The following is an 18894-nucleotide window of genomic DNA, read 5'->3' as shown; positions in this document are numbered from 1 at the left end:
CTAATAATGTCCAGACCATGGTGCACTGGGTGTTGCAACCTAGTCTAAGGTGTGACTCACACTGTTCATGTCTCTACTTTTTTTTGAACACATCATAATTTATTTAACTTAAGTGCATTTTACAGATAGAAGCATGAATCCCTTCACGCTAGATACAGAGATAATGTCCTTAACTGGACATGCACTTCCTTCTGAACCTAAACAACGGATCAGTAATGATCTGTTTTGAATACGAAGAGCTAATCTAGCAAGATGGTCTGCTTTGACATTATCGCACCTCCTGACATGAGTGATCCTGCTGGATTGAAAAGAGGGAGAAGCTTGTATCTCTGCAAGTAATGGTCTGTTCTCCCAATGCCCTGGAGCTGCAAACACTGATGGCGCCTTTGCCGCTGAAGCTAACACCAAGCAGTCAGTGTAGTATTCAGAGCATCTCCAGCCGCGTCCCCCAAACCGTCCCCCAAACGGCGCCGGATTGAGCGTTTGGGAGACGTGTTTCGTTCGTGCCGCGTTTGGGGGACGTCGCTCCCCAGTCGCGTCCCCCAAACAAAATTTCGCAAATTTTAAACTTAACTAGATTCGATTAGATTCATCCAAATTTACATAGATTCGAACGAAATTTTACTAACTTTAAACTAAACCTAATCTAGAACCACTTGCGGCGGCCGGAGGCGTCGTAGTACTGCTGGAAGTTGTACATGTCGTCGGTGACGACCTCCTGCTTGACGCGCTCGTCGACGGGCTCGTCGACGGGCTCATCCTTCACCAAGCCGCTTGGTCCTGCCTCGCCGTCGTCGGTGAGGTCCACCAGCGGCTTGCCGAAGTCGCGGATGGACATGGCGATCGCCGCGTCCAGGTCGCCCCTCCAGGCGTCCTTGTCGTTCATGGACGCCAAGAACGCCGCCCGCAGCCCTGGGCAGTCCTCGGGGTCATCGCCGCATGTCCGGCGGGACTGGATACCGGGCGTGGTACAGCGCCCACGCCTCCGCCACGGTGAGGCTGCCGCGGCCGAAGCCATTTGCCGCGGTGATCTTGCGGGAGGACGAGGTCGACATTTTTTGAGCGGCGAGGAGAAGATCTGGGAGGGGGGGAGGCGGCGGCGACGATAAGGATTATGAGCGGCGAGAATTGCAGGGCGTCTTAAAACAGCGGCGGCAGCGGGTGGTTGCACACAATAACTCCGGCGCGGACGGCCACGCGGCCATGCACGACGAGACGCGTCCCTGCGTCGCCTGGGAAAACAGGGACGCCATTAACGTCGCTTGACCAAAGGTAGGCGACGGGGTTTTAGCCTTCCTGTGCCGCTGACGGGTCGGCCCCGCCACTCCCCGCCTCGCTTTTCGTTGTGTCCGGCGTCCCCGGAGCGTCCCCTGTGGGACGGGGACGGGCTCGGGGCGCCGGACACCGTATCGGGCCGCGCCGGACAAAAATGGGCTTTGGGGGACGCGGCTGGAACGCTTTTTTTGTCCGGCGCGCCCCAAATCCCTTTGGGGGACGCTTTGGGGGACGCGACTGGAGATGCTCTCAGGGTCTTGAATCTGGAGAAGATGTGCTAGTTTTGTCGCTAGTAGAAGACCGTATGTCTCTGCTTGGAGAGGCGATGAAGCTGGGGGTGAGAGTGTAGCAATATGTATTTGCTTGAGGTGCTGATTGTCTTGTATGTTGATGGTGATGCCTATTCCAGCATGATTCATGTGAGTTCCTGCTTCTTTCTCCCAGGCTGCATCACAGAAGATAGCAGTCGATGTAGGATTGGTAACCTCCCGAAGTTTCGACAAGGGCTGCATTTCTTGCTTGTCTTGTGAAAGGTTATTGTTTTGCTGTCTGGACATCTCCTTGGTCTCTAGAGATGTTCCCGTGATAATTGCATTTGCCGCCGCAAATACTTCGGATGGCTTGCATACTTTCCTGCAAAACAAAGTGTCGTTCCGAGCTTTCCAAAGACACCAAAGGAAAGTGTAAAGAGTCGTAGTGTTAATTTGTGGATGTTGGGAAATGAGCAAAGCTTGGATCAAATCATGAATAGAACGATGATGCTTGATATGTCTAACCGTACATGGTCTACCCTATCTACACAAATGCTTAGCGATGTCGATGAGCGCCGCTACCTTAGATCTATCCATGCTCTTGTCATTAATCATAGGGACTGCCTCCATGCATTCACTTTTGAGGATGATTGGCTTGTCCATCACTTTTGCTATCATGTACATAATGTCAGGCCATATGACACTACGACAGGGCATCACACACGTTTTCTTTCGACCCATGCATCACACACATTTTCATCGCAACAAAACCGTTTGTGATGTCTCCATCTTAGCTGCATTTTGCTTTGGTTTCTGTTGTAGTCTTAATAGGTGTTTAGTCGCACTTTCACGTCAATATAGGCGTTGATTTTTATGTACAATACTGATGGGTTACCACCAGACATAAAGAGTTTATGAGAAAACTTGTTGCACATGTTTATATCGTGTGCAGCAATGTGTATAAGCAAGAAACACAAACAATTTGCCTTCGCTGGACCGTGTGCGATCAATTGGGCCCGCTCAGTGGGTCCAACTTACGTATCAACATCTTTCATGTATAAATTAGGGCCAAGAATCTTATCCAGTGTCACTCGACCTCACTCCACTCCACTACACAGCCGCTCCCCATTTTAGACTACATCTCGTTGGCGAGGGGGAAGCTAGATTTTTGCCAAAGATCTTCGTCGAATATCGATGAACTCCCGTGCAACACGTGTTGCCGTGTGGTTAGAGAACCACCTCCAAGTTCCTCTTTGATGAACCAACACGAAACTAGAGTCTTGGGAAGACTCTGGCACAACTTCTAAAAAAAAACCTCTCTAGGAGGCAAATAGATAACTAAGAATGACTCATTTGTATAGCTAGCAATCGAATGTATGTAAGCATGTGGTATTAAATGTATAATAAATATACGAAAATTTTGGTACTGTGTTTTGTTAAAATGTTGCATGGGTTACTATTACAGCTGGATACGCAGGTACCACTAATAGGTGCTACTTAAAAATGTTTGTGATTTTATTGTAAACATCTAGTCAACACTAGTTGTTGCGATCTTGTAATGCGCTGATGGAAAGGCACAACAAATCGTTTGTGACGTTCATTTCTGTCACAAATGATTTATTGAGAAGAAGTGTGTGCAAATCGAGACCCCATCGCATATGGTTAAATAAGTCGTGTACGCTGTTGAGACACATCGCCCACCTTGCATATTGACGGTGTTGTTTGTGCGACGGACCATTTCAACCATGTGTCAAGACATGTTTTGTACTAGTGTCTTCACGGTCACAATCTTGCCTAGAGACACCTCATGCTTGAATTGGCCATTTAAATAAAAATAATAATTTTTACTACTACCTTTTTGTCTAGTGGTCAAGAAAACGTCCTCAAATAACAATGAAAGCCACACAAATAAATATGTAGCCATTAGAGTTACACAAGTTAGCAAATTTAGTCATATATGGAGAGGATCATTACATATATGATATATCATGGCATTCATTAGCATGCTTTCCTCTCTCAAAATAATTGTTACTTCCATTTTCAATCTTAATATCATGTTTTTATAGAGGGCGCATTAGACAAAGCAAGCAAGCCAGGTATCTCCTTATCATAAGCCGTTCAACACTTCCCTATAGACCTGTCGCTGACTCCTTTTGTACTAGTGATAGAATCTAAGAATTAGGAGTATTAAAATTTCCTTAGCACTAATCATTAAGAGAACTAGTCATCTTCCTCAACATGTAATATCTCCAGGGTGCCTGAATAGATTATGTTGTATGATGTGGGACAACGTCAGATAAAGCGTGTGTCTTCTAGCTTGAAAGACTAGCACAATGATCTGATCTCAATTCTCTTTTGTCAGCTGGAAGGGGGAGCTCATTTGCAGTGCCTTCCATGACAATTCATTGAACTAGTTTGCCCATACCGGTGGAACCCAAACAAACTGGAAATTGGCTAACATTGGCAAAACAATAGGGCACTCGAAAAGGAGACTAACACGCCCTCTCACTTACAGTTCCGTTCAAATGTATCTGAATGAAAGAGCTTTGAAACACAACCACAACCTCCTCTAACTACAAGTACCGATAAATATCTAGTACGAAAAACAGGTAATTTTAAACATGCTAACTAGCGGGATTTGGTGACCAGATTCCAACACCAAAACAAAGCTAAACTTCTACTAAATCTATAAGAAAACACAAGCGGACAAACAAAACTTAGGATTCATGTTTGGGGGCACTAAGGCAACTCACGTTTTCACTATGGATATCTTGATGTGTTTGATAGGATTATTCACATCATAAGAGGTGGCATCAGCAAGGCTTCCTTGAGTTAAGACATTTTTGCGGGCACGTGATTCTCTATTAATTTATTCTGGCTATTACTCATTTGTGTTCTTGGATGACATATACTTCCCATTTTGTTTACAGGTTTCAACTCAACACTTAGATGTGGAAATGTCACCCATCAGAAGTACATTCAAGTGGGAAGAGGAGCTCGAGTCAAAAACCAATGTACCTCCAAGGCTCCGACCACATAGACAATGCAAGCGACAACGTCATCGTGTTTGGAGCAAGACTATGAGGAAGAAATGGAGTTTCTGACAAAAAAGGATAGAGAAAGTATGAGCATCTCCACTCGGCCCCCAAAGCCGCCCCCCCCCCCCCCCCCACACACACACACACAATAAATAAAAAAGGATTTGGGGGGGTGCTGGAGCAAAAATTCGGCCTAGCTGCCCCCAAACCTGTTTTTGGGCCAGCGGAGGCCGTTAACCCATGGGAGGGGGGAAGCGGGGGTGCCGAATGAAGCTGAAAATGCCGCGGGCCAGCCCTGTTGGCGAGAGTAGAAGTAAAATACCCCATTTTCGTCCCTATCTCCTCCCATTCCGCCAGATTGCCGCTGGTACCACCTCTCTCCACCTCCGCCATATCCCACCATTGAAAAGGCTCCCCCCAGAGTAAACAAACCCCTGACCTACCTCGCTGTGCACTGGACCCAGCTCCGCCATCCAAAGGCACCAACCAACAATTAGGCAGCCATTCCCGTCCATCCTGCCCGCGATGTGTTCGGTGTTTTGCCAACATGGACTCCAATGACGAGGAGATGGTCGTGGCTCTACTAGAGGAAGATACCGAAGTTGCTGTTGTTGCCATTGATGATGACGAGCATATAAAGATCCTAACTTGCCTCCTATCCAGGTACATTGAGGATTCGAAGCTGCGACGTGTAGGCTCGAGGCCGGGATGGCGCAAGAGCAAGCCGAGGCAGAGGCTAGAGGGCAACTTCATGTTTTACATCAGCTACTTCACCGATGATCCATTGCACGACGAAGTGTCATTTTGGAGACGTTTTAGGATGAACCGGAAGCTATTTCTGGATATTGTGTTGGTTGTTAGAGAGTATGACACATGCTTCGTTTGCAAGGAAGATTGTGCTGGCACGGTTGGTTTTTCCTCGATCCCTAAGTGCATAATTGCTTTGTGGATGCTTTCCAATGAAGCTCCTGGTGATACACCCGATGACTGCATGCGCATGGCAGAGTCAACTACTATTGAGTGTATGTATCGGTTCTGTAGGGAAGTGGTCGCAGTGTTCAGAGAACTGTACTTGAGGACACCCAATGCTGAAGACACAACCCGGACCATGACATAAAATAACGCGAGAGGATTTCCTGGGATGGTTAGAAACATCGATTGCATGCATTTTGAAATGGAAGAACTGTCTGTTTGCTTGCTAAGAAATGTTCAAAGGTCACAAAAGAGCTTGTAGCGTGGTACTTGAGGCAGTGGCAGATAAGGATGTGTGGATATGGAATGCTTTCTTCGGTATAGCTAGATCTCACAACAACTTCAACGTGTTGCACGCTCGAATGTGTTTGCCAAGCTTGTTGTAGGACATTCTCCTCCGATGAACTATGTGATCAATGCGCACGAGTATACGAAGGGATACTATTTAGTGGATGGCATCTATCTAAGATGGTCAATATTTGGGAACACAATTTCAGGCGCTAATCTAGGAAAAAAGCTTATTTTGGTCAGTGCCAGGAGGCTTGCAGGAAGGATGTCTAGCCCACATTTGGTGTGCTCCAAGATCGATTTGCTCTGGTTTGGTACCCTGCTCTTACTTGGTCGAAAGAGAAGATGATGGATGTGATGACTGCTTGCGTGATCTTGTACAACATGATCATTGAGAGTGGGCGGGAGCATCCAGTGCATGACAATGAACCATGGTACCAACAGGGTCGTCTTGCGCATGTTGTGTAGGGGTTCGTAGATAAAAAACAAAAAAACTCTACCTAGCACATCCCGATTGCCCAGATCTATCTCAGAGTAATGTTGTAATAGAGATAGTTTTGATGACGTACCCTCATAGACCGAAAGTAGTTAATGTTCTGCTAGAACGTGGATGATGTAGTCGTACTTTGTTGCTGAACTCTGGGTTGAGTTCAATCCTTCTCGCATGGCGTCCAGTGCCGCAAGTGTAGCACCTCGTAGTTTCGCACACATACCGTGCTCAACAACGACTCCCGGTTCTTTGATCCAGCAGAGGTTGGGGAAGTAGATCTTCTGGATCCGAATTCCAGCAGCGCAACTGTGTACTAGGGTGGAGTTGACTCCCTCTGTATGCATCTCTTCGAGGAACCACACGAGAGAGAGAAACGAGAGGGGGAGATGGGGAGGAGAGGCGCCTCAAAGGGGGATCTACTTTTCCCTCAAGGGGGGATTGTGTTGTGCTCTCCTCCCAGCAAGCCTCCACCTTATATAGGGGGGAGGGGAGGTGGCCGGCTAGGCCAAAGGGAAGGAGGGGGCGCTGGGCCAAGCAAGGCCCATGTGCCTCCAGACCCTAGGGTGACACCCACCTTATCCACTTGGGGGTTTGCCCGACCCTCTTAATGGGTTCCCTTCTAGGAGGGGCCCATTAAGGGTGAGCTGCCTTTTATTATTAAGTAACTAAATATATTTAATATTAATTCAATTAATTAATATATAATACATAATATTTATTTCCATTTGACCCGAGACACTTCTCGAACCGCTCTGAACATCCTTCGGATTCCGTCGAAACTATTATGCTTCTATTTTCTCTATTCTGCGGTGTTAAGCATGTTACCCCATGGTTCGAGAACATACATACATACATACACGAGACGCCTCTCAGATCAATGATCATTAGCGGGACCTGGATGCCCGTAATGACCCCTACGCATTCCACAAATATACATGTTGTTGAATCATAAACGTCGAGTCATATTCCCTTTGTTACTTCGATACCATACTTGTCCGAGATTTCAACATAGGTATCATCATACCTAGTTTGATCTCATTACCGACAAGACTATTCAACTAATTTTTGGGTGATTCCATCCTCATGATCTAGTAATACGTTGCAACTTTATGGATGTAATCTCACCGAGTGGGCCTAGAGTATCTTCTGTCACACAGATGAAAAAATCCCGATCTTGATACATACGCATCAACCCATTCCTTCGGAATACCCAACGCACAACTTTATGATCATCATGTTACGGTGTGAAGGTTGATGCAGTTGAGGCAAACTCCAGTGATAGCGATTAGATATGATCTCACGATCTAAGGATTAGGTTACTATGCTTTCAAATTATCGCAACAATGAACTTTGTGACTAGATCATGTTGCAATACTTATGTCTTGGGTATGTCCATCATATCATTCACCCAATGATGAGATCTCATTTCCAATTGACATAATTGTCCATGATCGGGAAGCCACGACCATCTATTGACCAATGAGCTAGTTGGCACAAAGGCTCACTAGGGAGCCTGGTATTTTTTTAAATACCACATTTGTATCAATGTTTCCGATTAACATAGTTATATCATGGCATAAAAAATTATTACGAACTATTGAGATATAATAATAAATAATCTTTATTATTTACCTCTAGGGCCTATCTACAACATGTTGATCACCAGGTACCGGCTTCATTTGATGCCTTCCTTGTCATGCGTCAAGAAATCTGAGACTCAACTGCTCATCACCAACTCCAACATGATCTAGTGGATCGTTTGTGGATGGTCAAGGGAGAGGCCTAGTTGAAATTTTTATATTAAAAATATGCTTTTAATGTTATTTATGTGAATCCATTTGTGGGCGGGAACAAACACACACCACCACCATTCTGCTAGCAAAACGGCTCCACCGGAGGCTAAATGGGGGCAGAGTGGAGATGCTCTAATGAGAGAATAGATGAGAAAAATGCGCTGTCTCGGAGAAAGAAAACTAATAGAGGAAGAGCTCGATGTCCAAAAAACTAGAAGAGGGCTAACACAACTAGCGCGTTGGGTACGAGACTGCATATATGGAACATGGGGGCATGTGAACCCATTTTTTTGAAAAGTTCCGTTTGTGATGTCAAAACATGTTTTAAAAATCAAATATGTGCCCTGGACATGAGTTTCGTGACGAAAAAACCTTTTATTTTGTCTCGGCAAAAAAGTGAAATTTTGCAGGGCTGTATAGCAGTATATATGTGACGTATTTTGTCTTTTTTAGATTCTAAAATAAAAAAGTGATTTCTCCGCGAAAACTTTCTACACACACATGGAACACGCGTACGTACCCGGATATTTTTATTTCAGAATTTTTTAACATTTGGAAAATGCATTTCCAACTAGGGTTCACATGCACCCAGGTTCAAACCGGACTTTTCCGTTGGGTACGCGTTATTCCACTAACTGCTACATTATGTGTCAAATACGATTCATCATGCAAATAATACAAGACATATAAGTTTAATCAAAAGTTAACATCTCCTAACTTTAACAAAGTTCATACAAAAAATATGAATATCTAGAATACTAAAGTAGTATCAATAGATTCACAGAAAGTATATTTTCTCAATATATCTATTAAGTATTTTAGATTTTGATATTTTTTAGGTCAAACATAGTCGAACTTGACTTTTAACTAAACTTATACGCCTTATATTTTGAAATGGAGAGAGTAACTCGGTCCACTTTATTTTCTAGGTGATCGGAAGCTGGAGACAGAAGGATAATGAGACCGATGGGAGGCTATGTGGTGACCCGGCATACCACTGCATGGTGTAGTATGCAAGTCTGATATAACACCAATGAAACACCGTTCCACTAGTATTATATCGCTCAGAGTGGTACAACAGAAACATATGCGGGTCCAAGGCATGTCTATAGAATTACAACATTGACTCTGTTACATAAGATCATCACAGCCTCCTACTTTACAATGAGGTAAAACTGCAAATAAACTCCAGAAGAACGACTCGTAGTCTAATCTTATCACGGACTCTATTTGTAGAGTATTTAACCAACTATAGAGGCTATGAATAGATTCTAGCTAAGTAGGAGCTAGGTTCACGGAGCTAGTCCCCTTCTACTGCTAATCTAGGTTTTCTCCTTGTCGGATGTGGTATCTGACTCCTCTGACATGGTCCTGTCTCTTGAAGTAGTTGTTGACTCCTCGGCCTTTGAGTTGCACTGTAGATCCTCCTTCTATGCCTCCATATCTAAGCAGGGGATTTAAGAGTGGGATGAGTACGAGCGTACTCAACAAGTTCATTATAGGAAAGAGGTGTTTAATGCACTAGCTACAGCATTAGACCAGAAAGTCTAATACCAATGCAGGTTTTCATAACCATTTCTTCAAAAGGTTGCTTTTATTCAGAAGAACTATGTCCGTCAGCCTTCACCGGTTTACTAGAACTTCATGGAGCTCCTTTCCGGCAGCGTTCGCAGTTCCATATCCCGAACGAGGAGTGACAGGTCACGGTTCTTTACACTCTGCAGAGGTGTGTTGCTTTACCCATAAGAGATCTTAACCTTGGTGCCAACCGGGCGCGCAACCCGTCCACACTTCCTATGGTGTGAGGCCCGGTATAAGGTCATAGCCAATCATATTCCTCCGCTACCTCGCACACCCACCCGTTGTTGCATGCCCCGACCCTGGGTCCACGCCGGTCCCATTATTCCCGTAATTTCAGGGTGGACCCCGACCACGACGACAGTGCTGGGCTCTACCATACACTCCTACGCCGGTAGCTGCAACCCATCATAGACCGCATTACCGTGGGGAATTAGAGTGGTATCCCCACCCTCCGGTTGTTCCGCAAGACACAACTGCTACGGCAAGCAATGCTTTACCGTGGGGAATTAGAGTGGGATCCCCACCCTCCGGTTGTTCCGCCAGATACAACTGCTACGGTAAGCGCATCCGTTGATGTACAAGAGGTGGAAATACGATTGACTAGTCCGTCCCATTCCAGATCTTATGGTTAACACGGTTATTACGGCACAAGAATCACTGGCGACATTTGTTGTTTAATCCTAGATGGATATAAACCCTTGCAATGGAACCTTTACCATATCAACACAATCCATGGTTCCATTGCCCACCACATAGTCATATTCATAGTTATGAAAATAGTGGTTTTGGTTTTATGCAATAGTGATAATCATAGTACTTTGCAAGTAATTTGATAAAGATACTCAAATGACATGAGCAAGTGATGAACTTGCCTTTCTTGACTGCAAGATGATGCAGGCAAGGTCTTCGTTACGCAATAACTTCCAAATTCTGAAATAGCATCATCGTCCGGTAAGGATGATGTTTAAAAGATTGGCAAGGATGCAAGAATGCATAAGTATGAGATGCAATCGCTCTAAGCGTGACCTAACCCCGATGATTTAGGATTAGTGAGTGGTAATGATTAGTTCAGGGTGTGTTGCACTTTTAGAGTGATTCACAAACAAGGTTCTTATTAAGAATTGGTTGCTTGTTATCATAAACAGGTGATGTAATATATCATATTAATAACACTAGTAGCACACAACAATAACATTTGGTATAATCCTAACATGTAATGAATAGTGGTTGGGTTTTAGCACTATATGGCATGGTTAATGATTAATTATCATGTACTTCGAAAGAATAACTTTTGAAGAACATGTTCTTTAATAAAGAACAAGTATGATAATTAGGTTGGTGGGGTTCTATGGTTGACTATGGTTTCATTTAGTTTCTGGAGTAAGTATTAGATGGATCCCAACAATGTTGGATTCATCAACACCTAGGGCTGGTAAGATGGAGTTACACATAGGCATCCTAAACAATTATTCATACAAGGTTTCTATCAAGACTGGTTCATCTTGTTGATAATAGCTAGCTAGGGTTTATAGGTCCTTATAAGCAGGGTTGATGATGATTCCTTATTTTCTTCAAAAGAATAACTTTCGAAGAACATACTTCTTAAGTAATAAGAAGTATATCAATTAGGGTTGAGGTGGTCTAGATTTTACTGTTGATTCTATTAAGTAAGGAATAATTGGCTCCTAAATAGGATGGTTGATAAGTATCCAACACTAGTAGGGTTTGGTGGAGTATGGTATGTAAGGTAAACATCAGTCATGGTTACTATTAGGGTTCATCACAATGGTGTGATGCTAAGCATGGTTAATTAAGGATGATGGCTTTGGTAATAGTAACTAGGGTTTACACTTGGTTGAACTTACTTGATTAACTAGATTACATTTAGTATGAACACTTAAACTACCAATTTATCAGTTCTATGGCGTCTATTATTTTATGGAAACAAGAACAAGTACTTAGTTGCTAATTATGGATCTATAAGTCAAAGGAATTTAACATGATCATACTTTATCATTCTAAGGGTTTAGGGTTAGAAGTAAATTAGGTTTCACATAAAATAATAGAGTTAGGGTTTTAAAAAGGATTTAGGGTTTATGATTCTCATGAAATTATGAAGTTGTGATTTCATAATTGAAATAAGTTTTCCTATTTGTGATATAATTCCTAAAACAATAATTGGTAACGGAGTTAAAGTGATTAATTACTTTGAAATAAAATAATAATAGATTTAACATTATATTATGTCAAAAGACTTAATAAAATATGATAATACTATTAGGGTTTAGGGTTTTGAATTAATTAATTGAAGTAATGATTAGTTAGGATTGTCATCTGGTTAAACACAATCATCAATAATTATTTGTTGTTTTATATGGCATTTCAATGCAAAGTAATATTTTATTTATGTGAAGAATAGAAACCATATAATTATATGTTTAGTATTTAGGTCTTATTAGTTTAGGATTTTAAATTAGGCCTTTTAAAATTTAGAGAAAACTTCTAGTTATTGTTCCTTTAACTTTAAAGTATTTTTTTAATATTATTATTATTAAGGTAATTTTCTCTTACCCACTTTTATTTATTGGTTGTTATGTAATTAACTTCTTTTTAAATGGTAAAATTTCCTAGAAAGAAAATATAGACCAAATGGCTTGTTGGGTTTGGCCCAATGGCCCGAGTCGGTTGGGTCTAACCCAACCCGATCCCCACGCTTCCTCGCTCACCCGCACTCGTACACGAGGCCTCGCTCCCTTCCTGGCGATGGCGCCTATGCTGCTCCGGCCGCCACCGCCCGGCCAGCTACTGGCCGACTCCGGCACCGCCGCTCGCCCATGAGGCCTCGCTGCCTTCCTCCTTCTTGTCCACCAGAACTCCCTCGCCGCGGTGCCTTATAAAGATTTACAGCAACTTGAGAATCAAGACCATATATAGCACTCATATTACGAAATTTGTCAGTATCCATAAAAGCTTCAATGCATTTATAATCATAAATTATACCTGATTCTCTATCCTTATCGTTCTCCCAACCTTCAGTATTTTCTTGGATCCGATCAAGAAGGTCCCTTTTAAACTCTTCTTTGTTGTGTGTAAATGATCCAGAACAAGAAGTATCCAGCAAGGTCTTGTCTTGAAAAGAAAGTCTTGCATAGAAATTATCAATAATAACATTACCAGGAAGCTCATGAATGGGGCATTTGAGCATTAAAGACTTCAATCTCCCCCAAGCTTGGGCAATACTCTCTCCATCATGAGGCCAAAAATTATATATGCGATTCCGATCCTTATGAATTTCACTTGGAGGATAGAACTTAGAATAAAACCGGGGCACAATATCATTCCATTCAAGAGAATCCCCATTATCCAGTAATTTATACCAATGCGCCGCCTTACCGGACAGCGACAAAGAGAATAGTTTCTTCCTCACTTCATCCATAGCAATACCTGCACATTTGAATAACCCGCATAATTCATGCAAAAACAGTAAATGATCACCAGGATGGACAGTTCCATCCCCTTCATAGCGGTTATCCATAACACGTTCAATAATTTTCATAGGTATTTTATATGGTATCACTTCCTCACCTGGCGCCTCATCCACTACCGTTGCAGTAGTAGTAGATTTCCCAAATAGAAATTGAAGAGAAGATCTCTCCATAATGACTTATAGCAGCAGGCAGAAATAAAATCAGCACAACAGTAAAGGTTTTCCTTACCAATTCCACTTACCAATAGCGCTTAGCTCCCCGGCAACGGCGCCAGAAAATAGTCTTGATGACCCACAAGTATAGGGGGTGTATCGTAGTATCTTCGATAAGTAAGAATGTCGATCCCAACGAGGAGCAGAAGGTGTTGACAAGCAGTTTCGATGAAGGATTCACCGTAAATGCTCACAGACAAGTATTCGGGGGTTTGATGTAACGATTGAATAAAGTACGAGTATGTAAAGTGCGAGAGTAATAATTGCAGCGAGTGGCCCAATCCTTTTTAGCACAAAGGACAAGCCGGTTTGTTTACTTATAATGACCAAACGTTCTCGAGGACACACGGGATTTTAGTCTAGTGCTTTCGCTACATACGGCTAAATAATCTTCATTGTTGTGATAAGTGTTGTGTGGGTGAACCTGTGCTAATGTACCGCCCTTCCTAGGACTAATACATACTTGTGATTATACCCCTTGCAAGCATCCGCAACTACAAGAAAGTAATTAAGAATTAAATCTAACCACAGCCTTAAACTCTGAGATCCTGCGATCCCTCCTGCATCGATATACCAACGGGGGTTTAGGTTTCTGTCACTCCGGCAACCCCGCAATTGGCAAACGAGTACAAGATGCATTCCCCTAGGCCCATAAATGGTGAAGTGTCATGTAGTCGACGTTCACATGACACCACTAGAAGAATAACACCACAACTTAAATATCACACCATTGAATATTACTCAACCATAGTTCACTACTAACATTTAGACTTCACCCATGTCCTCAAGAACTAAACGAACTACTCACAAGACATCATACGGAACATGATCAGAGGTAATATGATGATGAATGACAATCTGAACATAAACTTGGTTCAATGGTTTCACTCAATAGCATCAACAACAAGTAGAAATCGATACCGGGAGAGTTTCCCCTATCAAACAATCAAGATCAAACCCAAATTGCTACGGCGGTGGCGGTGTCCAGCGGTGATGACGGCGGTGATGATGGTGGAGATGATGATGATGGTGATGGCGATGATGTCCAGCTCGATGACGGTGACGATGGCGTCGATTTCCCCCTCCCGGAGGGAATTTCCCCGGTGGATTCCTGCCCGCCGGAGAGCTCTTTTCTCTCTGGTGTTCTCCGCCCCGCAGAGGCGGCTGTAACTCTTCGCGAGGTACCCTCTGTGGCTTAGGTCTTCGGGACGAAGGGTTTGGCGAAGAAAAGGAGGCGAAAAGGGTCGTGGGCCCCCCAGACCATAGGCCGGCGCGGCCAGGGCCTGGGCCGCGCCGCCCTAGGGTGTGGGCCCACCCTGGCTCCTCCTGGCTCCTCCTTCTGGCTTCCTTCGTCATCTTGAAAAATAGGATTTTTGGTATAATTTCCTTCGCGAGTTGATCTTCCGAAATATTGCGTTACGACGGTGCTTTTTCCAGCGAGAATCCTGGCTCCGGTGTTCGATCCTCCAATAATGATGAAACATGCAAAATAGATGAAATAACATAAGTATTGTGTCCCAATATGAAATATATCAATGAATAACAGCAAATTATGATATAAAATAGTGATGCAAATTGGACTTATCAACTCCCCCCAAGCTTAGACTTCGCTTGTCCCCAAGCGAAACTGAGCTCGATAGACATGACCACATGTTTATGGAGTGAAGAGTCGATAAATAAAATACGGACAAGAAGCATCATATTCATTCACACAGGACATTATAGTAAACAACCTCTTATAACTCATATTGAAACAAGTATAAGGTAATCACAAGTAAAGGTGCATGAGAAATCATGATTGGTGATGGCAAACTTCGTTCTTGGTCAGAGAACAATTAACAGATTATATCTCATTGAGCAGCGCTCCCATGTTAAAGTTTATAAGGCACAACTTGCATACTCAATCATAATGGTTTTCTCATGATCATTGATAACTTGCAAAGCTATATTCATTCAGATAAAACTTGTACTAAACAAAGAAGAATAAAAGACATGATGTAGCAAATCACAATATAATGGTTTGATCACAACTACTCAAATGCTTGCTTGAGATGGAGGGAAATAGGTTTACTGACTCAACATAAAGTAAAAGACAGGCCCTTCGCAGAGGGAAGCAGGGATTAAATCATGTGCTAGAGCTTTTTCAATTTTTTTGCAATCATATAAAGAGAATAAAAGTAACATTTTGAGAGGTGTTTGTTGTTGTCAACGACTGGTAGCGGGTACTCTAACCCCCTTGCTAGACAACCTCCTAAGAGCGGCTCCCATATTATTTTCATTTTGTGTGGCACTCCTTCCAACCTTTCTTTCACAAACCATGGCTAACCGAATCCTCGGGTGCCTGCCAACAATCTCATACCATGAAGGAGTGCCTTTTTATTTTAGCTTTATTATGATGATGACACTCCCCCCAACCTTTGCTTACACAAGCCATGGCTAACCGAATCCTTCGGGTGCCGTCCATCAATCACATACCATGGAGGAGTGTCTATTTAGTTTAATCAATTTGGGACTGGGAATCCCATTGCCAGCTCTTTTTGCAAAATTATTGGATAAGCGGGTGAAGCCACTAGTCCATTGGTGGAAGTTGCCCAACAAGATTGAAAGATAAAACACCTCATACTTCCTCATGAGCTATGAAACATTGACACAAATAAGAGATACTAAGTTTTGAATTGTTTAAAGGTAGCACATGAAGTATTTACTTGGAATGGCAGAAAATACCATGTAGTAGGTAGGTATGGTGGACACAAATGGCATAGGTTTTGGTTAAGGTTTGGATGCACGAGAAGTATTCCCTCTCAGTACAGGTCTTTGGCTAGCAAGGTTAATTAGCAAGCATAAGAGTCGAGGGAAACAAACAAATATACATGTGATAGAAACAATCATGCATCTTCCTTGTAAGTACAAACAATTTTAACTTCAGAATAATAAGCTATGAGCTAACAAGAAAGACAATGAAACATCTACATGTATTTCTCTTTTCTATTTAAACCTCAAAGTGTTGTTGCTATTGACCAATGCTAAGTTTGCCAAAACCAAATAGATTTATTCAATGCTCCCAAAGTGATACCAATACTAACAACAAGGTGAATCATATAGTAGAGATTGCAAACTAAAATAAGATGTGCAATATGTAAATGATAAGACTTCTCATTAATATTCCATAACGATAACTCACACCAAGGGATACATAGATAACCAACTAAAGGAGAGATACTTCCAAACGCAACCCATCTTATATGATAACTTCCCTACTCATGATATGATACTACTTGACAATAAAAGTAAAAGGTAGTGATAATGTGATACCGCGGCACTCCCCCCAAGCTTGGAACAAACCAAGGGGATGCCAATACCGATGATGAATTACTCCTGCGGTGATGGTGGTGATGAACTCCTCCCGAGCTTCTTAATAAGCTCCTTCATCTTCAGTTTCTCAGCTTGACAATTCTGCACTAAGATTCGAAGAGATTCATTGTTATCCGAAGTTGGCGATGACGACCTTGTGACGCGAATCGAGTGGTATTCAATCATTCTTCGGAGACGGCAATTCTCCTCCTAGAGTATCTCCACTTCTCTTCGTAGAGCCCGATATTGATCACAAAACTCATCGGTAATCCGTATGACTTCTTCCATCATGGGGAAAGAGTCGAGGCTAAGAGCGGGTGGTAAAGGTCCCTGCAGGTTATGAGAAAAAGAACGTCGAGTGTCAACAGATCCCACCAAGATTTGCTTGCTTCCTCCGGCTTGCTGCTCTTGTCTCGATGGCACCTCCTTCTCTTCCTCCAAAAGCCCCTTGCCCTTGTTGTTGGAGGCCATGGTGCTTCTAAACCGAAAACAGATCCTGGCAGAAACAGCTTGAAACAAAACACGTCGAGAAAACGATATACGGACCTCCAGGGGTCCGGGGGATTATATAGCAAAATTTTTCACGACAAACGGAAAGCACCAGATCGAACCAGAGTCGGAAAGGGGCGACGAGGCGGCCAAACCATAGGCTGGCGCGGGCCCAGGTCAGGCCGCGCCGCCCTATGGTGGCACCCCCTCGTGCGTCCTTTCCACTCCGTTTCGAACTCGTAATTTCTCATATTTTCCAAAAACAGCAAAAATATAGTTCGGAAAGTAAATTGCGTACTTTTCATTACCAGTACTGTTACCTATTTGAAGTCGAGTTCTGGCGGACTGTCAATTTGCCCTTTGATGTAGGCCTCCGGTGTTTCCACTTGAATAATATCAACATCAACATTATAAGAATCACCCGAGATATAATGCTTGAGTCTTTGTCCATTCACCACTTGCGTAGCATTGCCTTGGAGAGAGCTAATTTTGATTGCTCCTGAACGATACACCTCCTCGACAACATATGGTCCTTCCCATTTCGAGAGTAATTTCCCTGCAAAGAATCTGAGACGAGACCGATACAATAGGACTTTATCCCCAATATTAAATTCTCTTTTGATAATCCTCCTATCATGCCATTTTTTAACTTTCTCTTTAAAGAGTTTAGCATTTTCATATGCTTCACTTCTCCATTCATCTAGAGAACTCAATTGCAACAACCTCTTATCACCGGCAAGTTTAGGATCTTTATTTAATTCTCTAACAGCCCAATAAGCTTTGTGCTCTAGTTCTAGAGGTAAATGACAAGCTTTCCCATAAACCATTTTATAAGGTGACATTCCCATGGGATTTTTATAAGCAGTTCTATAAGCCCAAAGTGCATCCTTCAATTTACTAGCCCAATTCTTTCTAGTTTTATTAACGGTCTTTCCCAAAATAGATTTAATCTCTCTATTTGATAATTCTACTTGACCACTAGTTTGAGGATGATAAGCAGAAGCAATTCTATGATTAATACCATACTTAGCAAGAGTTTTTCTAAAACCTCCATGAATAAAATGAGAACCTCCATCAGTCATAATATATCTAGGTACTCCAAATCTAGGAAAAATAATATCTAAGAGCATTCTTAAAGAGGTCTCACCATCAGCACTTTTTGTAGGTATAGCTTCCACCCATTTAGTAACATAATCAACAGCAACAAGTATATGAGTGTTACCTTCTGAAGACGGAAAAGGTCCCATGAAGTCAAATCCCCAACAATCAAACGGTTCAATAACAAGAGTATAATTCATAGGCATTTCATTGCGTCTGGAGATATTACCAACCCTTTGGCATTCATCACAAGATAAAATAAACTTTCTCGCATCCTTGAAGAGAGTTGGCCAATAAAAGCCTGATTGTAGGACCTTTTGCGCGGTTCTTTCTCCGGCGTGATGTCCTCCATAAGCACTACCATGACATTTACTCAATATTTCTTGTTGTTCATACTCAGGAACACATCTTCGCATAATACCATCCACTCCTTCTTTATATAAGTGTGGGTCATCCCAGAAATAATGCCTCAAGTCATAAAAGAATTTCCTCCTTTGCTGAGCTGAAAAGGTTGGAGGCAAGTACTTGGAAACAATAAAGTTAGCATAATCAGCATACCAAGGACTGT

The 18894-nt window shown here is 42.7% G+C and overlaps 1 protein-coding gene across 1 annotated transcript; it reads left to right on the top strand.

Annotated features, from left to right (window-relative positions):
- The first annotated feature begins 5111 nt into the window (after positions 1–5111).
- LOC127346852 (uncharacterized) lies at positions 5112–5681 on the top strand. Its single transcript, XM_051373104.1, has one exon. It carries the CDS (start codon positions 5112–5114, stop codon positions 5679–5681), a length of 570 nt encoding a protein of 189 aa, XP_051229064.1.
- Positions 5682–18894: the final 13213 nt, after the last annotated feature.

The sequence above is a fragment of the Lolium perenne genome, chromosome 4, assembly GCF_019359855.2.
Source record: "Lolium perenne isolate Kyuss_39 chromosome 4, Kyuss_2.0, whole genome shotgun sequence".
NCBI classification, from domain to species: Eukaryota; Viridiplantae; Streptophyta; class Magnoliopsida; order Poales; family Poaceae; genus Lolium; species Lolium perenne.
This window is presented reverse-complemented; position numbering and strand designations above follow the sequence as displayed.